The 26,094-nt window shown below is 38.6% G+C and overlaps 1 protein-coding gene across 1 annotated transcript in view; it reads right to left on the bottom strand.

Annotated features, from left to right (window-relative positions):
* The window catches only part of CPQ (carboxypeptidase Q), a 462,202-nt gene that overhangs the window by 319,384 nt on the left and 116,724 nt on the right, over positions 1-26,094 (bottom strand). Inside the window, exon 3 of the mRNA XM_060128241.1 lies at positions 2,572-2,779. Within this exon, the coding sequence (XP_059984224.1) occupies positions 2,572-2,779 (208 nt within the window). The remainder of the gene's footprint in view (positions 1-2,571; positions 2,780-26,094) is intronic.

Here is a 26,094-nt window from a genome sequence, read left to right as displayed (position 1 = left end):
GTAGGAAAGAGGGAAAGAGCAGGAGCTAGAGAAAGAGACATTATGAGAAAGAAGTCATAGAAGCCAAGGAGAAGAGATTGAAAAAGCAATCAATAATAAGGAATACTTCCGAGTGGTGAAATAAGATGATGGCCTGAAAAATGTCCATTATATTCAACTAGGCAGCTACTTGTGACCTTAACAACTTCCATCTCAGTATTTGGAAGAGCCAGGTTAAAGGGATCTGGAGAGTGAATGAGGGATGAAAAATTACAGATAGGAATATAGAACACTCTTCAAGGAAAACTGGCTCTAAAAAACAAATTAGCCTGAAGTGGACGAAGAGATGGTTTGTTTCGTTTTGGTTTTCATTTTTCAAGATGCAAGACTTAAACACGTTAACATGCTGAATTCTCTGAACTCTTCTTTCTTTATCTTAAAATGGGGATAATAACGCCCCTTCTCCTTGGTCCACTGGATTGTTGTCAGAACAAATAAGATGACGTACGTGAAAGATTCTAAAGTACTATGTAAAAAGCAATGTTATTTTGTATTCATAAATGTTGAAAATACGGAGTTATAAAAGTTAAGAGTCCACTGAAATATGTCTGGCTATCAAATCAATGAAAAACTTATCATCAGTCTGGATCTATAAATATTAAGAAAAATGTCTTGAACGCACACTACATGTTGGCAACCCTAAACCTCAGAGGCTAACGACAGATTTCTAAGTCCTTTGCTGGACGAAATTCTTCTGGTGCTCCTAGGTTACAGCCTGGGCTTCCAGATGTCTTCATTATACCGGGAAAAAAATGTCAATGAACCCTGGCAGATTGCTGTGCATTAAGTCATCTGGGAGATTATTAGTCTTGTGAGTAGTAGTTGTTAAATGAATATTTCTGGCATTCACCCAGTTTCACAAAGCAACAGAGAAGCTCCATAATTTCGATCTCAGGACCAGTGAAATCATGGTGAATGGCCACAGGTTGCTGTGTTATTCTAAGGGGTGACTGAGGTATTCTGGGAAGTAAGCTAGCCATTTCAGGACTTCCCTCCTGGGAAAAGTAACCATCCGAAAGAATATGGTCCAATCATTATTTCACTAGTCACCAAAACTTTAAAGACTCTACAAAGAGCATTACTTTTAGCACTGTGACATCAGTGTAACTAGGTTTTCTCTCATAAAACTTCTAACAAGTGGTTTTAGCATGCCCCATCTTCCTCCCCTGGGATGATACCTTATCCCCATAAAAGAAAAATGTCCCTTTCCTTTTCTCTGCCCTTTCGGACAACTCCTCTGACTGGGTTTCCTAGTTGCTGATGTGTCCTCAGTTATTTTTAAGGGCGTAGGGTGCTAATTATTTAAGGTCAAGCAGCTGCGACTCCAGCGCCAAAGAGCAATTGTGCAGAATAAAGAAGGCTTCCTTCACAAAGATATTAAAGATCTAGTCTTGAGACTCAAATAAACCCTATTGGCAATTATTTTTACTTTTTTTTTTTATCTTAGAGAGACCAGGCCACAACACTAAAACGGTGCTTCTTTTATCCATGTTTCTCAAATATTTTATCCTTGATATGTGACACTACGATATGTAGCTATTAAACTAGGCCCAATGTCTGCAGGTCAATTTTTGGACTTTTTATCCACTGCAATGATGAATTTCCTCCTACAACTGAGGATCAATAAAGCATGTTGCAATCACCTCAATCAGAAATACAAAGAAAAAGACAAAACTTACGCTGCCCTCAAAATAGACCTTCATAAATATCAAGTATCTTTCATAAGTTTACCTCATTCAATCTTAAAATAATTTTGTAAATGTATTATTGTTAATTATCACCAATTAATAGAGAAGAATGCTGAGGCGCAGAGTTTTAAGAACATTCCCAAGATGGTATGAGATTAACAGATACAAACTACTATGTATAAAATAAATATGGAACAAGAATATATTGTATAGCACAGGGAATTACAGCCATTATCTTGAAATAATTTATAATGGAGTGTAATCTGCAAAAATACTGAATCATTTTGCTGTACACCTGAAACTAATATAATATTGTAAATCAACTATACTTCAATTAAAAAAAAAGAAGAACATTCCCAAGGCCTCACGGTTCTTCAGAAGCAGAAGCAGGTGTACATCCAAGGTCCTCTGCTGCCTCAACTCTTTCCACTACACCATAGATGGCCCCTATCATGTAACCTGCTTTATTTGTATTTCACTGCTCTAGCAACAATGGAAAAAAGCCTGGCTGCCTCTGAAGTCTTTAGGAATCTTTGATGAAATGCAGACATGAATTCAGTTCTCCCTCCAATGAAAATATATAAAATACACTGGTTATATATAGAATGTTATGGGATCATCATGGATGTGGAAAGCTTTGTAAAGGAATGCACAAATGATGCTTGGAATCCTGAAAAGGCCAAAAAAAGACATTACAAACAAATGAACAAATGTAGAATGGGGGAAAAGTTCCATGAACAATCAGTATTTTCTTTTGACTGCGTTTGTTTTTATTTCAAAAGGGCTTCTCTTTGATGGAAATCCCTGGTTTTTGAAAGCATTTCAAATGAACATAATGACCAACCTGTAGATGGAGAAGGAAGCCACCGATCGAATGAGGGATGCCAAAGCCCCCACTTTGGCAGCTTCCACCGCCCCCTGGACGCGGTACTGCACTGCCCTCGAGTAGTTGGTGTAAGGTTGATTGTAAACGACAATCTTCCCTCTTGCTTCTGGGGCCCTTCTCTGCAGTTCGTCGAAAGAAGTCACCACCAGAACTTCTGCTGTAATGCCTACAAATAAAAGTCATACAAGGTTAACATATGGTTTCCAATCAGCCAGGGTGAATTGGCACACAAAAGGTCACACATGTTCTATCCACTACATCTGGCAAACTGGTTTGCAAAGATCAAAGTTTCAGAGCCATTTGCTATGGGAGAAAGATTCTGGGGGTTAGCCAGTTTCCCAAGAAAGAGAAAAGGCATTCAAAAAATATACGACTCTTAAGGTTTTTCAACTCACTTGACCAGCTGCTATTAAATCACAAATTGCTTGAAAAGATGTCTTTTTTTGCCTCTTTCCCACAGAATGACAGCAATTATTTATTTTTAAAAATGCATTTTAGAAAGCTCCCCTTGGGTTTAAAGAAACATATTTATCTTTTCATAAAACTTTTGATATGTTGCTAAACAACCTTCACTGACATCATACAAAGGGTGGCAGTTTATAAAGAATGTTCTTCGAAGCCAACGATCTTCATAAATCCAACTTTTAACAAATGGTTAATGTAACCCGTCTCAAGAGCCACAAAAAGTCAGCTTGTTTTCTTTTCTTCCTTGTACCAAACCCTTTTAAAGAACGTGGAAACTTCCCATGCCTCTCGCTTTATAGTACATGTTCATCGCCAAACCTATCACTCTTCTTCAGATAAAAATTCTGAAGATGTTGTCTAATTGTCCCATAATCCTGTTGTCTCACTTAGAAAGATGTGGCATATTTCCTCATACCACAAGACTTGCCCAGCTCTTCCTGATGAGGGAACAGGATTTCACAGCTTGCACGAAGTCATTCAAAACCTGCTAGACCACTGAAGATTCAATTTGATGGAGTAGTTAGTGTGACAAGAAAAAAAATATTTAGCAGCAAAGGCCAGACGCAGTAGCTAAACATAACGCTCTAAAATCAAGTGTCAGGCACCTACTGTTGTATGGCTTTAGCCAGGCAGTCGTGAAATATGTCAGTAAAACCCAAGTATCAACATAGATTTGGCATACTTCTTTAATTTTGCGAACTAGAGAACTGGGTTCTTCTGGAAGCTTAACACATGTCATTAAAATAGTAACTGTTACTTGGAGAATCCTTTTAAAATGCACTGCAGATATGAGAGAATTCTTGCTTTCAATATGGACCCCATCACAATGGATTCTTTGGGCTGGCTCCTCTCCAACTTCCACCATCCGGGCTGAATTTGTACTTTCACTTTAATGTGATTGACTACAGATCCATAAGCATGTCTCCACCAACATTCGGAACTCAGAATTTAATTTATAATCTAAAGAAAGCGATGCACAATTATGAAAAGTAAGGACGCCACTAGCTTTTTCACCTGATAAATATGTGTAAAAATACAAATAAGGGTTCAGCGAGACAGACTTTGAGATTCATAACTTTCTGAAACCTGGAGTTACCTTGAAATTTGACTGGTGTTATTGTTGGCATAGCATAGGAATTTTGTTGATGGTTTTCAGCTGTTCCTAATGAATAACAGATTCAATGGTCCACCCAAGGGGTGTCCCAGCAACAGGGTAATTTTGGCATCTGGATTGGAGCCACTAGAAGTGAAGCCAAATTTCTATAAATTTTCATAGGCCACTGCACAATTAAAGTCATACAAGGGTAGAGCTTCACTACAGTGTGTGGTTCAAGTTCTTTTAACAAATGTGAGTGATGGAGTCCTAAGGAGCCAAAACCTAACCTAGACACCAGTTGCCAATGCAGAACACTAGTAGCAGCTATGGGTCAAAACCTATCACCGTGAACTTGGAAGAAGTGTTCAAATTAATGTTTTCCTGAAAGCTTAGCGTCATCTCTGATTCCTCTGTCTCCTTCATCCTCCAGATCTCATCAGTCCTCAAATACTGATAATCTTACCCCTTAAGTGTTGATTGAAAGCAGGTCCTCTACTCTACCACAGTAACACCCGCTCACATCAGGCCCTGGTTATCTCTCTGTTGGACTGCTATGAATTCCTCCTCCTCTACCCACCACCACCAGTGTCCCAGCCTCCAGCCCAACTCCCTCAAATTTAACTGCCACAACGCTGCCAGGGTGAACAACTTGAACTGCTGAGAAGTCAGATGAGCCGATGGCACCATCCCCCTGCCCCCTACCCCCTCTGCTGATTACCCATCACTTCAACATACCAGTCAAAGCCTATCTATCTCTATAGACACAGGTTCCCTTTTATTTTAAATCCTATCAATACTAAACTTAAAAGTTCCCACTTGCACCACGCCAGTCCACTTCTCAGCATCTTTTCATGCTATGGTACATCATGTCTTGTTGACGCCATTCTCCTAACTTTTGTCATGGACTAACACCTATTTATCCCTCAGGATGCCATTTAAGAATCACTCCCTCCAACTCTACTCCATATTCTGTAATAACCTATATGGGAAAAGAATCTAAAAAAGAATGAATATATGCCGATGTATAACTGATTCACTTTGCTGTACGCCTGAAACTAACATAACATTGTAAATCAACTATACTCCAATTAAAAAGTAAAAATAAAAGAAATAGACGGAAAAAAAAAAAAAAGAATCACTACTTTAGGGAGCATTCCCAAGGCCTCTGGCCTCTTGTCTCATCCCCCTCCCTCCACCTCCAGGAAGGCTGGTTCATGCACCACTCTCCTCTGGACTTTCAGAGGAAAGTTCATACCTGGGCACTAGACGATGAAACGGTTTATTTATGACTCTCTACCACCTAAACTGTGAACTCCTCAGGGTTTGGGGCCATGTTCACTTTTGTTTGTATCTCCTGGGCCTAGCATAGTGCTTGGTATATGTGCAGGAAGTCAGTCAATAAACTTTCCTTAGATGGCACTGCTCCAAACAAGGGACCACTGACTGGGCCTAAAGCGTTTCCATAAAAGTGCAATTTACCTTTAAAGCTTGATAGCACTTCTCCCGCAGTAACTCAAGAGTCTGACTCTCTGACCACCCAGAGCACAGGTGCACCAGAATAACCAAGCCAAAAAGGTCCTGGGGCAGTCAGAATAGAAATATAAATTCCAAGTACGAAAACTCAGATACTTGCACATAAGAAAGCTCTTCTGCTCTTAGAGCCTAGTTACCCTTACTTTATAGAAAATTCTAAATACAGTGCTTAAACCTATAAACTATAAGAGACAACAAATCAAAAAGAAGAGAGAGGTTTGGAAGCTGATAGCAGTACCACAAAAAACAATGTCAGAGACAGGAACATGAAACATAACAAATACATACTTACAGACTTCGTTGCAATGTCGGAAATGTTCTGCATCTGGGCTAACACAGTAGCCATTAGACACACGTGGCTACCGAACACCTGAAATGTGACTAATGGGACTCAGAAACTGAACTTTTAATGTCATTTGTTTTAATTAATTGATATTTAAATTTAAATAGCCATATGTATATAGTGGCTGTTATGTAGAACTCACAATCACTGCAGGTTCAGCCATTATGTAGGCAAGTGGGCAAAAGCATCTCCGCTGGCCCTGAGGGATTTGCAGAAGGTAAGAGGAGCAGGGAAGGGACTTTTCTGAGTAGCATCAGAAGAACAGGCCCCTATAGAAAAAGATGCCATTGGCCCCACCTAAACTTACATCTATGTTATATTCTACTATTTTCTCCACCCTTCTCTATAAAAGAAGGACACATGCCCATCAACTGCCTTGTGAACTGCAGGGTCTCTCTTGGAACACAGTGACACTGGGCTTGCCCATGAGACTCACTCTGGCCAATGGAATGTGAATGACCAGTGTGTGTGGTCATAGCTGAGCAGGAACTTTAAGAGCCGTTGCAAGTTTTGACTGTCGCTAAGAGCCCTTTATGTTTCAGCCATAGAATGGCATGTTCCAGGTGGGGGTTTCTCCTTCAGCCTGGATCCTGGAATGAAAGAGATAACTGAGGCAGAAACAAAGGCACTACTGACTTTATATATATATACACACACACATATATATGTCATATATGTACATATATATATATACACACATGACATAAATCTTAGTGGTTGCAAGCCATAGAGATTGGGGGTTGTCTGTTATCCCTGCATTACTGAGGAAGAGCTGAGTAATGCAGGAGCCCTCAATTCAAAGTTTCTATCAGGGCATTCACAATCTGCAGCTGATGACAGATAAGATATAGAATAAATACATTTAATAACTTAGGGAAGACTGTTCAGTGAAAATTACATAACTACTGACTTCCTCCTATCACACACCAAAGTGATCAAATGATTAACACCAAACAGTAGGAAGCAAACAAATCTGAAGAAGAATTTAGCAAGAGTCAGTGATTTAACACACGCAGACTAAATGACAAAGCATTTTAAATAGGAGATAAACCCTAGAGATCATTAAAATACAGTCTTGGCAGCTCAGTTAGCTAACCTACCTGATGTCACTTCTAAGGAAACAAGCAGCCCTGTTGTATGTTAAATAATTCTATATACTTTTGATAGATTTCAATATTTCACATCTAAATGCATTTTCCCTCTAAATTCCACCTTCAAAAACCAAGGGCAAAAATGATAGAAACTGGTGTTCTTATGTTTGTATCAAGTACAAAATAATGTTATTGTAGTGTTATATCAGAGAGATAAAATAACTCTGTGACAGCTTGGCATTCCAAAATGGGCTTTGTTTAAGCTGTGTTTTGAAGTGTTAACTGTCCTATGCTCTTCTTAGAGAAGTAAAACTTGGGGGGAAAAATACTGTAACCAAACAGAATTTCTGCCCTCAACAATAAGAAACCTGGCTCAGTTTCATGATTCAGTTTGACACAGCAATTTGCCTCTAAAAGAAGTTTCTAGAGACACGATGGAAATATCAGAACCATATGAATTACACAGGAAATCTTCCTGGATGCCATTTATTAAAGTTCATTGGCTGGAAGGACATAAACTCAACTATCAATGTCAATCCCATTACAATTACAATTCAAATCCATCACCATACAGTTTAAGCAGGAGAGATTTAAGCACGAGGGCAGCAACCACATTTAACAGGTGAGAAAATATGAAGTTTCAGGAAGGTACAGGAAAGTTCAAATATCTTATCAAACTAGAGAGTGGCAGCGCTTGAATATGAATCTAGGTCAGATGGACTCCAAATCCATGCTCTTCTCAACCCATCCCACATAGCATCCCTCCTAATGAACTTAAGTCAGCATGTGCTTGTATGTTTTCTCGGACTCTCTCCTCAGGCAGCCAATAAACTTCCAAGGAGCCCAACATCCTGTCCTGTTCCACAAATCCCTGGATTTAGAAAGTGGAAAGGAAAGGCAAAAATGTTTTGAGGGCTCACAAATCAATAAGTATTATTAATTTTTCAAATATTCAGAGATCTTGTGTTGCCTTCAAGATACCCAAAGTCACATATTCCCTGCTTCCTCTCCCCTATCCCTACCTGTTTTACAAATAACCCATTTTTCTATTCTCAGTCAAATATCTATTTGATTCGGCAAATAGTTGAATCAAACTAGACTCAACTTAAATAACTGACGTTAAGGTGGGAGAAGTGTATTTCCATTTTAAAAGAGATTTTCACCTACGATAATTTATTCATTCAAGAAATGTATTTGAGCCCTTCTGATACGCCAGGCCATTCCAAAGTGCTAAAGATACAGTCAATGATATAGTGATTTCACTAATGAAGATTACATTCTAATGGGGAGGACTGGTATTCAGCAAACATATTAATATATAATTACAATTTAATAAGTGAAATACATGATGCTCTAAAATTGGAATCCTTGGGATTTGATCTAGTCTGACAGGATCTTGAAAATCTTCTAAGAAAAGGAAACACTGGGCTTCCCTGGTGGTGCAGTGGCTGAGAGTCCGCCTGCCGATGCAGGGGACACAGGTTCGTGCCCTGGTCTGGAAAGATTCCACATGCCGCGGAGCGGCTAGGCCAGTGAGCCACGGCCACTGAGCCTGTGCGTCCGGAGCCTGTGTTCTGCAACGGGAGAGGCCACAACAGTGAGAGGCCTGCATACTGCAAAAAAAAAAAAAAAAAAAAAGAAAGAAAGTAAAGGAAACACTGAGTTAAGAAACTGACGAATGAGTAGACATTAACTAAATGGAGCAGGAGTGGAAAGGGAGAAATAAAATATTCCAAGCTGATTAAATAACATACACAAAAGCTCTGAAGTGAGATGAAGTCCAAGCAACTGAAAGAATACCAGGGTAGAGTGGTAGAGTGATACACGATGAAGATGGAGAGGTAGGGAGGAATCAGTTTAGGCAGGATCTTTAGGGCCACTTTAAGGAATTTGGGAATTTATCAATGAGTAGTTGGAAATAATTGAAATGTTTTAAGTGGGAGCAGTAATAATCCATCTTCTATTTTTCATCATACAGGACTCCATCCAAGGTGGCAATGGCCTTGTAAGTTTATGTTTCAGGCATTAAATCAGAACAAAAAAAGGTTGCTAACTGTCACAACTTCTATTCAACAATATACTGGAAATCTTAACTAATGAAGCAAGACATGAAAAGATATCAAATGGCTAAGTTGGAAAGGAAGAAACAAATTGTCCTTACTTGAGAATGACATAATCATCTGTAGATAATCTGAGAAAATCTACAAAGAAAATATTAGAGAAATCAGCTATGCTGCTTACACAATATACACAAATCAAAAGAACGTATATACCAGGCAAACCCTGATTTTTAAAATGTAACAGAGAAAATTATGTTATTATTAATGTCAACAGAAGTTAACTTTAAAAAACTAAAAATATCAGAGAACAAAGTATCCAGTCTTGTGTCCATATTGAGAATGGAGGCCAAAAATAGCCAGGAATATCTGAACAACAACAACAAAACACAGAGAGGGCATGACCAGACAGTAAGACTTATGACAGAGCTTAAATACTGAAAGAAATGTAATATTACTACATGAAAAGAAAAATAAATAAATAGAAAAAATAGAGTCCAGAAATAGACCCACTCAGCTATGAAAACTTGGTATATGATACAAGATGATATGGAATACAGCATTCCAAATCAGTGGGGAAATGATAACTTATTCAATGAACTATCCTAGAAAAATATAAAACTGCTCTCTACCTTCCAACATACAGAAAAATAAGTTATAAAGAGATCAACGACATGACAAATGAATATCTTTAAAAGTTTTTCAAATTCAACATAATCTCTATCAAAATCCCAACAAAATGTTTTGCAGAAATAGAAAAATTCATTCTAAAATTCACATAGAACCTCAAGGGACTCCAAATAGCCTAAACGATATTTAGGCTAACAAAGCTGGAGAATTCATATATTCAGATTTCAAAACCATATTAGAAAGCCACTGTAATCAAAACAGTGTGGTACTGGCATAAAGCCAGACATATAGGCCAATGAAATAGAATAGAGAGCCCAGAAAAAAACTCTCACATGTATGGTTAACTGATCTTTGACAAGTGTGCCAAGACAACTTCATCAACTGGTGTTGGGAAAACTAGATATCCACATGTAAAAGAGAAATTGGAAGTTTATCTTACACCATATACAAAAATTAACTCAAAATGGATTAAAGACCTAAATGTAGACATAAAACCATAAAACTCCTAGAAGAAAACATAGGGAGAAAGCTTGATTACATTGGACTTGGCAATGATTTCTAGAGTATGTTACTAAAAGGACAGGCAACAAAAGCAAAAATAGACAACAGGGACTACATCAAATTTATAAACTTCTGTGCATCAAAGGGCACAATCAACAGAGTGAAAAGACAACCTATAGAATGGGAGAAAATATTTGCAAATCATAACGGGTTAATATCCAGAATATATAAAAGACTCCTACAACTCAACAACAATAACACCAAAACATAAAATAACCTGATTACAAAATGGGGGAAGACCTGAATACGCAAAAACCACCACGAGATATTACCTCACACCCATTAAGATGGGTACTACCACAAAAACAAAAGATAACAAGTGTTGGTGAGGATGTGGAGAAACTGGAACTCCCATTCACTGTTAGTGGGATTGTAAAATGGCACAACCAAAATAGAAAACATATCACCATTCCTCAAAAAATTAAAAACAGAACTACCATATGATCCACAAGTCCCACATGTAGGTATATATTCAAAAGAATTGAAAGCGGGAATCTCAAAGAGATATTTGTACACTCATCTTCATAGCAGTACTATTCACAATAGTCAAGAGGTGGAAGCAACCCAAATATCCATTGATAGATGAGTAGATAAACGAAGTATGGTATATACATACAATGGAATATTATTCAGCCTTAAAAAGGAAGAAAATCCTGTCTCATGCTACATGGATAAACCTTGGTACATCATGCTAAGTGAAATAAAACCATCCCCAAAAGTCAAATATCATAAGATTCCACTTATATAAGGTATATAAAGTGATCAAATTCATAGAAACAGAAGGTAGAATGGTAGTTATCAGGGGCTGGGGGGAGGAGAAAAAGAGGAGTTATTGTTTAATGGGTTAGTTTTTCAGATTTGCAAGGTAAAAAAGTTCTGGATACCTGTTTCACAATAATGTGAATACACTTACCACTACTGAACTATACACTTAAAAATGCTTAAGGTAATAAATTGTACATTATATGTTTTTACCACAATAAAAAAAAGTTTTTGAAGAAACTATAGTAATATTTATGTCATCAGAGTAGGAAAGGAATTTTTTAAAAGACACAAAAAATGGGGCTTCCCTGGTGGTGCAGTGGTTGAGAATCTGCCTGCCAATGCAGGGGACACGGGTTTGAGCCCTGGTCTGGGAGGATCCCACATGCCGCGGAGCAACTAAGCCCGTGCGCCACAACTACTGAGCCTGCGCGTCTGGAGCTTGTGCTCCGCAACAAGAGAGGCTGCGACAGTGAGAGGCCCACGCACCACAATGAAGAGTGGCCCCGGCTTGCCACAACTAGAGAAAGTCCTCGTACAGAAACGAAGACCCAACACAGCCAAAAATAAATAAATAAATTTATAAAAAAATAAAAAGACACAAAAAATGCAAACCACAATGAAAATTTTATTAAATTTGACTATAGTGAAATATAATAACATAAAAACTTCTGTTTGAAAAACACCTAGTAAACAAAGTAAAAGTGCCACAGACTTGGAGAATATATTTGCTCTTCATACAACTAATAGAGGATTAGTTTCCAAACTATGTAAGGAACTCATGGAAATCTATAAGAAAAAACAAACAATCCAATAGAAAAATGGTCAACAAATATAAATAAGCAATGTGTATAGAAGTAGAAACCCAAACGACCAGTAAACAAAAAGGCATTAAACCTCTAATTATTCCTCTAATGTATCAATATGGATTAGAAGGTCTCCTATGTGGGAAGCCAACAAGCTCTGTGCTTCCCACATAGGAGACCTTCCCCACTGGGGCATTCCTGATTACAGACTTTAATGGCCACAGCCTCTTTCTTTTGAATACATTTTTTTAATTGATAAATTTTATTTTTAGAGAAGTTTTAGGTTCACAGCAAAATTGAGGGTAAAATACAGAGAATTCCCATATACTCACTCCCCCTGCACACGAATAACCTCCCCCACAATCAACATCCCACACCACAGTGGTACATTTGCTACAACTGATGAATCTACATTGACACGTCATTATCATCCAAACCCACAGTTCACATTGGGGTTCACTCTTGGTGTTGTACATTCTATGGGTTTTGACAAATGTATAATGACATGTATCCAACATTATAGTATTGTACAGAATAACTGCCCTAAATATCCAATGTGCTCCGCCTATTCATCCAGAATGTCATATAGTTGGAATCATACAGTACCTAGTCTTTTTAGATTGGCTTCTTTCACTTAATAATATGCATTTAAATCTCCTCCATGTCTTTTCATGACTTGATAGCTTTTTTTTTCTTAGCACTGAATATGTGTAAGTAACATAGTTTATTTATCTACTTAAATACTGAAGAAAATCTTGGTTGATTGAGAGTTTTGGCAATTTTGAATAAAGCTACTATAAACACCTCTGTGCAGGTTTTTATGTGGACATAAGTTTTCAAATCCTTTGGGTAAATATCAACAGATACAATGGTGGATCATATAGTAAGAGTATGTTTTAAGCCAGTGAGGACTGTAAGCCCCTGATGTCAGCAACTGTATATTACTCATTTCTATAGCAACAGCATCTGCACTGAACTGGCATATAGCAGGTGTTCAATAAAAGTTTATTCAGTGAATAAAAGAATGACAGAGGTTCAAAAATCATTTATTGAAATAAGTTATATATTGAGGGCAAAATTTAGATAAATGCAAATAACTAGATTCAGATTAGTGTATTTATTCATTAGCCCTTAGATAGCCCTAAAAACTAACCTTACCAAAGCGAATAGACTACTTCCTTCAATGGAGCCTGAATTTCTTAACTTGGAATGAAAACTCCCCAGGAGCATGTATCCATCCAGAGGCCCTTCACAGTTTTGTGTCAAAAGCCTTTGGCTTTCCAGTTTCTAGTCTTTCTAGTGAAAAATCTGTTGTTTCCAAAATAATTGGGGGTGGGGGGTGGGGAAAGGCACTTTGTTGCATTTGTAGCACTCACAATCCCTAATCTAAGTGATAATGAGTCCCTGTATTCCACGGAGGGCGGTCAGGGAGAGCTTAAGGAAACAAATAGATGGATTTGTTTAAAATATCAAAGGCTAACATAAATGAAATTGAGTTTATTGATGGTCTCACCCATGATTTAGGTAAGTAGACAGAATAATGACCAAAATGTGTTACTCATTCAAGAAGTGCTTAAGAGAAAATAAAAAATAAATAGAAGACATTTCTGGTGACAGTCTGGTAGCCTGAGTTCCTCACATAATTCCTACCTGTCCTTTGGGATTGGCTCCTCCTTCTAGAAACGAATACAGCAGTTCACAGATGTCCTGTTCTGTGAGTAAAATGACAGCCTGGCATCGAGAAATGTCCCGTTATCTGAACACAGTCACCTGGACACGTACTGTTCTCTCACCTTGGCAAGGTTATCAGAGTGCGCAGCCCCCGAGTTCTCCATGCCCCTATGACTCAGTGATCAGCGTGCTAATCTCTGTTAGAGCTCCCAGGCCTTGCCCCCTTCCAGCCTTAGCTTATTCTCTCCTTCCCACCAGAGATGCCTAGAATATTTTGACTAGATAAAAGAATGGTTGAGCTACAACTGAGATTCAACTTGTAAAGCAGTAAAAGTTATGTTGAGGTTGGAGCCAAATTCTAGGAGGCCTCCACCTGCCACCAACCCTGAAGTGTTTGTACTTCTTCTTGTCTTCCTTGTGGGGAAGGGGGCAACACTGGAGGTTTCTGAGTAGGGGATGAACAAAATGAAATCACCGTTTATTTTATAACCACATGCTTCTGACCTAATCTACAGTACCAAGCACAGCACCAAAATCACAGGAAGAAGTCTCTCGGTCTGAGCGAGGGCCCAAATCACTGTCAACCTAGACGACAAATATGTTAGCTTTCTTGAAAACGGGTGTGTTGGGTTTTTTTAATAAAGAGAAGCAATAACATATGGCCAGAGAACCAGACATCTGCTCAGCTTGAGCGGACAATCTTGATGGGGACTCAGCATTTTCTAAGAACAACCTCTTATTTGTCTCTTGGCTGGTCTAGTAGCAACGCCATCCTTTCCTCTTATGTGACTGGTGTGCACCAGCACTTAAGGGTTTTACAAAAGATCAAGAAAACCCATTCCTGTCTCAAAGACTCCATTACCGAAGGGTCTCTTCTAACCATTCCTGTCATTCCTCGACCTCGACAATACTATTCCAGTTTTAGATTTGCACCTGAGATGTTCAAAACAGTCTGGCTACAAGCAAAGATATTACCTCCCAATCACTAACATTTCAATCCCTCCAGTAATATTTTACAGCAATTACTTTCAAACAGGGAAGTTCTTTATTATGCATGAGGTGAGAGACACAGACTAACCACATTTTGTTCAATAAACAGCTATAAATTAATACATGCTGTTCGGTGAATAGGCACATCATTTTTGAAGGTGCTTCCAATGCTTTTAAAAAGTAACGTAAATTTAAATGTAATTAAAGACGAATGGCTGAGAAAACATGTTTGCTGTGGCACATAACCCAGGAAGGATGCCAAACCATCTTGAAAGCACGCAAAGCTCTGAGAAGTTATGGTGCAGCCTTTTTTTTTCTGGAGGTAGGGGAGGGTGTGAACAGGAAAATACCTGTGCAAGAAAGCTATACTGGCATAAAATATTGATCCTAAATGCAAATACGGCCAGCCCTCCATATTCACGGGTTCTACATCTGCAGACTCAATGAACCGCAGATCAAAAATTTAAAAAAAAAAAAGGCAGAAAGTTCCAAAAGGCAAACCATGAATTTGCCATGTGCTGAGAACTATTTACATAGCATTTACATTGTATTGGGTATAAGAAGCAATACAGAGATAATTTAAAGTATATGGGAGGATGTGTGTAGGTTATATGCAAACACCATGCCATTTTATTAAACGTACTTGACCACCCCAAATTTTTATATCTGCTGGGCATCCCGGAACCAATCCTTCCCAGATACCAAGGGACAACTGTATTGCTACATTAGAATACTGAAAATAACTCATTTAGTAAAAATGTAATATTTCTCTTTGAGTACTCCAAAGAGAATTGCCTCATAAGAGTATATAATCGTATATGAAAATAATAATCTACAAAGAAAAGGAATTATTGAGTTAATATCCTAACTATCAGAGTCACTAATGTGGATTTCAAAATAAAGCCCATAAACAAATATTTGGTTTCTATCCAAGTTCCTCTTTCCTTCCACTTCCCCCAATTTATATAGTCGCTCATGGGAAACACCGATTTATGTAAAGCAAATAAGCACAAGTACTGGATTAATTCCCCCAATATTTTCACATCCTAACCAAAAACACATTTGGATAAATATCTGTAAGTGCCACAAGAAGTTAGTGGCCCTTGGCATATGTGAAAAGTTAAGCCAACAAGTCAGCAAATTATTTTAAATTACTTACCAAGATTAGAACATAGGTTTAAATCACCTTGAAATAGAAATTCACTTACTAAAAATGACAGGGGACCTTCAAGTTGGCAGAGGAGTAAGACATGGAGATCACCTTCCTCCTGACAAATACATCAAGAATACATCTACATGTGGAACAACTCCTACAGAACACCTACCGAACGCTGGCAGAAGACCTCAGACCTCCCAAAAGGCAAGAAACTCCCCACGTACCTGGGTAGGGCAAAAGAAAAAACAGAAACAAAAGAATAGGGACGGGACCTGCCCCTCTGGGATGGAGCTGTGAAGGAGGAAAAGTTTCCACACACTAGGCAGCCCCTTCACTGGCAGAGACAGGGGGTGGGGGGAGGGAAAGCAGCTTCAGAGCCACGGAGGAGAGCACAGCAACAGGGGTGCAGAGGGCAAAGCGGAGAGATTCCCACACACAGCATCAGCGCCGACCAGCACTCACTAGCCTGAGACACTGGTCTGCTCACCTGCCAGGGTGGGCAGGGGCTGGGAGCTGAGGCTCGGGCTTCCGAGGTCAGACCCCAGGGAGAGGACTGGAGTTGGCCGCATGAACACAGCCTGAAGGGGGCTAGTGCGCCACACCTAGACAAGAGGGAGTCCGGGAAAAAGTCTGGACCTGCCTAAGAGGCAAGAGACCATTGTTTGGGGGTGCACGAGGAGAGGGGATTCCTTCTCTGTGTGCCCACAAAAGGCAGAGCACTGTCTAAGCAAGCTCCAGAGACAGGCAGGAGCCACGGCTATCAGCTCAGACCCCAGAGACGGGCATGAGATGCTAACACTGCTGCCGCCACCAAGAATCCTGTGCGCAAGCACAGGTCACGACCCACACACCACCCTCCCCCTGGGAGCCCGTGCAGCCCACCACTGCCAGGGTCCCGAGATCCAGGGACAACTTCAGCGCATCTCAGACTCTTGCAAGGGAGAACACACAGCGCACCTCTGACGCTGCAGGCTCTCCCTGCATTCCAATCATGACTACCTTACCCCTCCCTCCCCCCAGCCTGAGAGACCAACAGAGCTCTCATCAGCCACTGCTTTAACCCCCTCCTGTATGGGCGGGTAACAGATGCCTGAGGGCAACCTACGCGCAGAGGCAGGGCCAACCCAAAGCTGAGCCCCAGGAGCTGTGCAAACAAAGAAGAGAAAGGGAAATTTCCCTGTGCAGCCTCAGGAGCAGCAGATTAAATCCCCACAATCGAGGTGATGAACCCTGCATCTGTGAATACCTGAATAGACAATGAATGTTCCCAAAATGGAGACAGTAGACTTTGGGAGCAACTGTAGACCTGTGATTTGCTATCTGTGACTAATTTGTTTCTTATTTTTATGTTTATCTTAGTTTAGTTTAGTGCGTGTTATCATTGGTGGATTTGTTTGATTTCGTTGCTCTCTCTTTTTTAAATTTATTTTTTACTTTATTATTTTTCCATTATTTATTTTATTTTATTTTTTCTTCCTTTTTTTCCTCACTTTTCTTCTCAGCTGTATGGCTGACAGGGTTTTGGTGCTCCAACCAGGTGTGAGGCCTGAGCCTCTGAGGTGGGACAGCCGACTTCAGGACGTTAGACCATGAGACCTCCTAGCCCCATGTAATATCAATCAGCGAGAGCTCTCCCAGAGATCTCCATCTCAACACTAAGACCCAGCTCCACTCAACGACCAACAAGCTCCAATACTGGACACCCCATGCCAAACAACTAGCAAAACAGGAACACAACCCCACCCATTAGCAGAGAGGCTGCCTAAAATCATACTAAGTTCACAGACACACATACTAAGTTCAAAACACACCACCAGATGTGGCCCTGCCCACCAGAAAGACAAGATCCAGTCCCACACACCAGAATACAGACACCAGTCCCCTCCACCAGGAAGCCTACACAAGCCACTGAAACAACCTCATCCACTGGGGGCAGACACCAAAAACAACAGGAACTACGAACCTGCACCCTATGAAATGGAGACCCCAAACACAGTAAGTAAAGCAAAATAAGAAGACAGAGAAACACACAGTAGATGAAGGAGCAAGGTAAAAACCCACCAGACCAAACAAATGAAGAGGAAATACGTAGTCTACCTGAAAAAGAACTCAGAGTAATGATGATAAAGGTGATCCAAAATCTTGGAAATAAAATGGAGAAAACACATGAAACATTTAACAAGGACTGAGAAGAACTAAAGAGCAAACAAACAATGATGAACAACACAATAAATGAAATGAAAAATTCTCTAGAAGGGATCAATAGCAGAATAACTGAGGCAAAAGAATGGATAAGTGACCTGGAAGATAAAATACTGTAAATAACTGCCACATGGCAGAATAAAGAAAAAAGAATAAAAGAATTGAGGACAGTCTCTGGGACAACATTAAGCACACCAACATTTGGAATATAGGGGTCCCGGAAGAAGAAGAGAAAAAGAAAGGGTCTGAGAAAATATTTGAAGTGATTATAGTTGAAAACTTCCCTAACATGGGAAAGGAAATAGTCATCCAAGTCCAGGAGGTGTAAAGAATCCCATACAGGATAAATCCAAGAAGAAACACACCAGGACAAATATTAAGCAAACTATCAAAAATTAAATATAAAGAAAAAATATTAAAAGCAGCAAGGGAAAAGCAACAAATGACATACAAGGGAATCCCCATAAGGTTATCAGCTGATCTTTCAGCAGAAACTCTGCAAGCCAGAACAGAGCAGCAGGGCATATTTAAAGTGATGAAAGGGTAAAATCTACAACCAAGATGACTCTATGCAGTAAGGATCTCATTCAGATTTGACAGAGATATTAAAACGTTTACAAACAAAAGTTAAGAGAATTCAGCACCACCAAATCAGCTTTACAACAAATGCTAAAGGAAATTCTCTAGGCAGGAAATACAAGAGAAGGAAAAGACCTACAATAACAAACCCAAAACAATTTAAAAAATCATAATAGGAACATACATATCGATAATTACCTTAAATGTAAATGGATTATATGCTCCAACCGAAACACATAGACTGGATGAATGGATACCAAAACAAGACCCATATATATGCTGTCTACAAGAGACGCACTTCAGACCTAGGGACACATACAGACTGAAAGTGAGGGGATGGAAAAACATATTCCATGCAAATGAAAATCAAAAGAAAGCTGCAGGAGCAATTCTTGTATCAGACACAATAGACTTTAAAATAAAGACTCTTACAAGAGACAAAGAAGGACACTACATAATGATTAAGGGATCAATCCAAGAGGAAGATACAACAATTGTAAATATTTATGCACCCAACATAGGAGCACCTCAATACATAAGACAAATGCTAACAGCCATAAAACGGGAAATTGAGACTAACATTACTAAAGTAGGGGACTTTAACACCCCACTTTCACCAATGGACAGAGCTTCCAAAATGAAAATAAATAAGGAAACACAAGCTTTAAATGACACAATAGACTTGATGGACTTAACTGATATTTATAGAACATTCCATCTGAAAACAACAGAATACACATTTTTCTCAAGTGCTCATGGAACATTCTCCAGGATAGATCATATCTTGGGTCACACATCAAGCCTCAGGAAATTTTAAAAAATTGAAATCATATCAAGTATCTTTTCCAACCACACACTATGAGACTAGATATCATTTGCAGGATACAAACACATGGAGGCTAAACAATACACTACTAAATAACCAAGAAATCAATGAAGAAATCAAAGAGGAAATGAAAAAATAGAAACAAATGACAATGAAAACAGGACGACTCAAAACCTATGGGATGTAGCAAAAGCAGTTCTAAAACGGAAGATTTTAGCAATACAATCCTACCTCAGGAACAAGAAAAATCTCAAAAATACAACCTAACCTTACAACTAAAGCAACTAGAGGAAGAAGAACAAAAAAACCCTCAAAGTTAGCAGAAGGAAAGAAATCATAAAGATAAGATCAGAAATAAATGAAAAAGAAGGAAATGATAGAAAGATCAATAAAACTAAAAGCTGGTCCTTTGAGAAGATAAACAAATGGATAAACTGTTAGCCAGACTCATCAAGAAAAAAAAGGGAGAAGACAAATCAACAGAGTTAGAAATGAAAAAGGGGAAGTAACAACTGACACTGCAGAAATACAACGGATCATGAGAGATTACTACAGGCAACTATATGCCAAAAAAATGGACAACCTGGAAGAAATGGACACATTTTTAGAGAGGCACAACCTTCCGAGACTTAATCAGGAACAAATAGAAAACATAAACAGAACAATCACAAGCACTGATGTTGAGACTGTGATTAAAAATCTTCCAACAAAAAAAGCCCAGGACCAGATGGCTTCACAGGAGAATTCTATCAAACATTTAGAAAACAGATAACACCTATCCTTCTCAAACTCTTCCAAAATATAGCAGAGGGAGGAACACTCCCAAACTCATTCTACAAGGCCACCATCACCCTGATACCAAAACTAAAGATGTCACAAAGAAAGAAAACTACAGGCCAATATCACTGATGAACATAGATGCAAAAATCCTCAACAAACTACTAGCAAAAAGAATCCAACAGCACAGTAAAGGATCATACAACATAAGCAAGTGGGGTTTATCCCAGGAATGCAAGGATTCTTTAATATACACAAATCAATCAATGTGATACACCATATTAACAAATTAAAGGATAAAGACCATATGATCATCTCAATAGATGCAGAAAAAGCTTTTGACAAAATTCAAAACCCATTTATGATAAAAACTCTCCAGAAAGTGGGCATAGAGGGAACCTACCTCAACATAATAAAGGTCATATATGACAAACCCACAGCCAACATCATTCTCTATGGTGAAAAACTGAATCCATTTCCTCTGAGATCTGGAAAAAGACAAGGTTGCCCACTCTCACCACTATTTTTCAACATAGTTTTGGAAGTTTTAGCCATGGCAATCAGAGAAGCAAAAGAAAAAAAAAGGAATCCAAATCAGAAAAGAAAAAGTAAAACTGTCACTGTTTGCAGATGACATGATACAACATATAGAGAATCCTACAGATGCTACCAGAAAACTACTAGAGCTAATCAATGAATCTGGTAAAGTAGCAGGATACAAATTTAATGCACAGAAATCTCTGGCATTCCTATACACTAATGCTGAAAAATCTGAAAGAGAAATTAAGGAAACACTCCCATTTACCAATGCAAGAAAAAGAATAAAATACCTAGGAATAAAACTACCTAAGGAGACGAAAGACCTGTATGCAGAAAAGTGATGAAAGAGATTAAAGATGATACAAACAGATGGAGAGATATACAATGTTCTTGGATTGGAAGAATCAACATTGTGAAAATGACTATACTACCCAAAGCCATCTACAGATTCAATGCAATCCCTATCAAACTACCACAGGCATTTTTCACAGAACTAGAACAAAAAATTTCACAATTTGTATGGAAACACAAAAGACCCTGAATAGCCAAAGCAATCTTGAGAAAGAAAAACAGAGCTGGAGGAATCAGGCTCCTGGACTTCAGACTATACTACAAAGCTACAGTAATCAAGACAGTATGGTAATGGCACAAAAATAGAAATATAGATCAATGGAACAGGACAGGAAGCTCAGAGATAAGCCACACACATATGGTCACCCTATCTTTGATAAAGGAGGCAAGAATATACAATGGAGAAAAGACAGCCTCCTCAATAAGTGGTGCTGGGAAAACTGGACAGCTACATAAAAGAATGAAATTAGAACACTTTCTAACACCATACACAAAAATAAACTCAAAATGGATTAAAGACCTAAATGTAAGGCCAGACACTATCAAACTCTTAGAGGAAAACATAGGCAGAACACTGTATGACATAAATCACAGCAAGATCCTTTTTGACCCACCTCATAGAGGAATGGAAATAAAACAAAAATAAACAAATGGGAGCTAATGAAACTTAAAAGCTTTTGCACAGCAAAGGAAATCATAAGCAAGATGAAAAGACAACCCTCAGAATGGGAGAAAATATTTGCAAATGAAGCAACTGACAAAGGATTAATCTGCAAAATATAAGCAGCTCATGCAACTCAACATCAAAAACACAAACAACCAAACCCAAAAATGGGCAAAGACCTAAATAGACATTTCTCCAAAGAAGATATACAGATTGCCAATAAACACATCAAAGGATGCTCAACATCACTAATCATTACAGAAATGCAAATCCAAACCACAATGAGGTATCACCTCACACAGCTCAGAATGGCCATCATCAAAATATCTACAAACAATAAATGCTGGGTGTGGAGAAAAGGGAACCCTCTTGCACTGTTGGTGGGAACATAAATTAATACACCCACTATGGAGGTTCCTTAAAAAACTAAGAATAGAACTACCATATAACCCAGCAATACCACTACTGGGCATATACCCTGAGAAAACCATAATTCAAAAAGAGACAGGTACCACATTGTTCATTGCAGCACTATTTACAATAATCAGGGCATGGAATCAACCTAAGTGTCCATCGATAGATGAATGGATAAAGAAGATGTGGCACATATATACAATGGAATATTACTCAGCCATAAAAAGAAACGAAATTGAGTTACTTGTAGTGAGGTGGATGGACCTAGAATCTGTCATACAGAGTGAAGTCAGAAAGAGAAAAAGAAATACCGTATGCTAACACATATATATGGAATCTTAAAAAAAAAAAAGGTTCTCATGAACCTAGTGGCAGGACAGGAATAAAAATGCAGTTGTAGGGCTTTCCTGGTGGCGCAGTGGTTGAGAGTCCACCTGCCGATTCAGGGGACATGGGTTCATGCCCCGGTCCAGGAAGATCCCACATGCCACAGAACGGCTGGGCCCGTGAGCCATGGCCACTGAGCCTGCGCATCCAGAGCCTGTGCTCCACAGCAGGAGAGGCCACAACAGTGAGAGGCCCACGTATCGCAAAAAAAAAAAAAAAAAAAAAAAAATGCAGATGTAGAGAATGGACTTGAGGACACGGGGAGGGGGAGGGGTAAACTGGGAGGAAGTGAGAGAGTGGCATGGACATATATACACTACCAAATGTAAAACAGATAGCTAGTGGGAAGCAATAGCATTGCACAGGGTGATCATCTCAGTGCTTTGTGACCACCCAGAAGTGTGGGGTAGGGAGGGTGGGAGGGAGACGCAAGAGGGAGGGGTTATGGGGATATATGTATATGTATAGCTGATTCACTTTGTTATACAGCAGAAACTAACACAACATTTTAAAGCAATTATACTCCAATAAAGACGTTAAAAAAAAATAAAGATTATCTTGCAGAGCAAGAGTCCTTTGGAAAATAAAATAAAATAAAAATGACAATAATACACAGAATTTTTGCTGTCTATTATAATTCTATCTCATAAATTTAAGTACCTGGTTAACATACTTTACCAGTAAAATATTTCAGCATGTCTCACATTTTCTTGTCAATTTCATTTATTTTTATTCTGTGTCTGAAAAGTCATATTATCTAAAATATTATTTTGATGAATTCTTAATATACCTCAAAATTTATACATCTAATTAGGTTTTCTCCCATTTTCTTCTAGAGCAATATCCATAAGGTTAGTAAAAACTAAAAATGGGGCTTCCCTGGTGGCGCAGTGGTTGAGAATCTGCCTGCCAATGCAGGGGACACGGGTTTGAGCCCTGGTCTGGGAGGATCCCACATGCCGCGGAGCAACTAAGCCCGTGCACCACAACTAATGAGCCTGCGCTCTAGAGCCTGTTAGCCACAACTACTGAGCCCGTGTGCCACAACTACTAAAACCCGTGCACCCAACAAAGAGTAGCCCCCGCTCGATGCAACTAAAGAAAACTCGCGTGCAGCAATGAAGACCCAATGCAACCAAAATTAATTAATTTTAAAAAATAATAAAAAGAATTTAAGAATCTTGACCATCATGAGACCCTGGAAAAGCATAAGGACAACAAGCTCCCACCTAGATCGTCTAAGCTCCTATCCTTTCCACATCTTATAGGCACCCAAAGGAGTAAACAGGTGGGTTTAGGGGATATTTGAACTACAATTAAATAAAGAGGGTGCCTTTCCTCCCACAGGCTTTGCATGAGAAGTTTGTCTTTTGAAGTTCCAAAATTCAACTCTAGAGAACTTTAGCAAAAATACATTGGATTTCTCTCTCTAATGGAGGACAGGAATAGAAAACAATATCAGAAATGCTAGAAGCCTCCACGTTTGAGAGGAGAGGGCTGTAAGCCAAGCTGTGTGATGACAAGGATCAGGGACTTTCCGTGCTGGTGTGTCCAAGCTCATTGTGATCCCACAACAAACTCTCCCAAAGCCTGGCCAGACACCTGGCAGCTACAGCTCAGCTACCAAGACCCACTTCACTTGTTCATAATTTTATTTTTCCTTCTTTAGCTCAAAAAAAGACATAGGTAATTTCAAAGGCATTTTTCCCCCATTTTCTTAAAATAGAACTATATTGTTACAATCTTACCAATCTTCCTAAAAATCACTAACTAAACAGTTTGGTAAAACTGAATAGAATACAAATGAGGACAAAAGTAACATTATCTGGATTCAACAGCAACACCAAGATGCAGGCATGGTCTCAGTAGAGTGACTTGAAAAATTAACAACAGTACCAAACCCCAGCTTTGTCCAAGGCCATAAAAAGTGCACTTTTCCTTGAGGGGTGTGAATCCCTCACATATGTTCACCCTGCCATTGTCTGTGGTCCCAAGCTTAATACATTCAACTGTTTGACAAACTAAACTGGGTAGAGAAACTTTCAAATGTGAATATAAATATACTTTGGTTTCACGGTTGGTCTGGGTCTGAGCACAAACTGTCTTTACAATTTAGTATCTAAAACTGATGCTGTGTATTCTAGATCAATGATTTCAAACTTGAACTTTAAAGAAACTATGCTTGCGGTGTGTATATATATATATATATGCATATATATATATATACACACACAATGGGATACTACTTAACCATAAAAAAGAATGAAATTTTGCCATTTGCAGCAACATGGGTGGACTTGGAAGGCATTATGCTATAAATGAAATAAGTCAGACAGAGGAAGACAAATATTTTATGGTATCACTTATATGTGGAATCTAAAAAATACAACTAGTGAATATAACGAGAAAGAAGCAGACTCACAGATATAGAGAACAAACTAGTGGTTACCGGTGGGGAGAGGGAAGGGAGGAGGGGCAATATAGGGGTAGGGGATTAAGAGATACAAACTACTATGTATAAAATAAGCTACAAGGATATATTGTACAACACGAGGAATATAGCCAATATTTTATAATAACTATAAATGGAGTATAAACTTTAAAATTTGTGATTCACTGTAGTATATACCTGTAACATATAATATTATACATCAACTACACTTCAATTAAAAAAAAAGAAACTATGGTTGTACCTACCTTCATGAAGCACAAATTTCTTGATAAGAAATTGTCAGAAAGTATAGGATGAATGATCTCCGAGATATATACAGTTCAGTGAAAAGAGCAAAGATCATTGACTGTGCAGGTAGAAAGGGAAAGAATATACAATATGCTTCTATATCACAGACTGTCATAAGAAGGATTCATGGGCAACAGCTAAGTGGTTGCCTCTAGTAAAGGGAACCGGAACCAGAGATCAGCGGTTCAATAGAGACTTACTTTCCCTTGCGTTGCTGGAATTTCTCTTTATGGTGGTCATATATTAATTTCCTCTGCCCTCTCTTCCCCATTTTAGTAAATCATGAAATACGTTAATCATATAAAAAATATTTACATCTTAATATTTTGTGGTCTTTATTTCAGTTCTTTTTTCTCCGTAAATAAACATCCATTGAATACAAATCTGCAATGTTTTATCTCCCCCATCTCATTCTTTTTTTCTCCAGAGATAACACTTATTATCTAAATGTGGTGTTCAAACTATACACGTGTTTAAACCTTCACTATATATAAACGTTTAAATATAGAATGATTTGTGTGTTTAACTAACTTCCTATAAATTGTATGATACATACCTATAATTCATCAACTCACTTTTCAACATTCAGTGTTGATTCAGGCTGATAATGTAACTCTAGTTCATCCGTCTGAACTGCTTTCTAGTACTCCTCTGTCTACATCTGCTCCAATTTACTTACCCACTCCCCTGTAATAATAATTCCTTATTATTGCAAGCAGCAATGCAACAAACGTTCTTGTACAGGTCTCCTTAGGTACTGTGTGAGAGTTTCTTTAGGGTGTGTGTCTAGAATCAGGATTTGCTCATTTGCATAGCAGTTCTCAAGTAGCAACTCATACT

Source organism: Lagenorhynchus albirostris, chromosome 17 (genome assembly GCF_949774975.1).
Source record: "Lagenorhynchus albirostris chromosome 17, mLagAlb1.1, whole genome shotgun sequence".
Taxonomy (NCBI): domain Eukaryota; kingdom Metazoa; phylum Chordata; class Mammalia; order Artiodactyla; family Delphinidae; genus Lagenorhynchus; species Lagenorhynchus albirostris.
The sequence above is the reverse complement of the archived record's forward strand: the minus strand, read 5'-3'. Positions and strand labels throughout refer to the sequence as shown.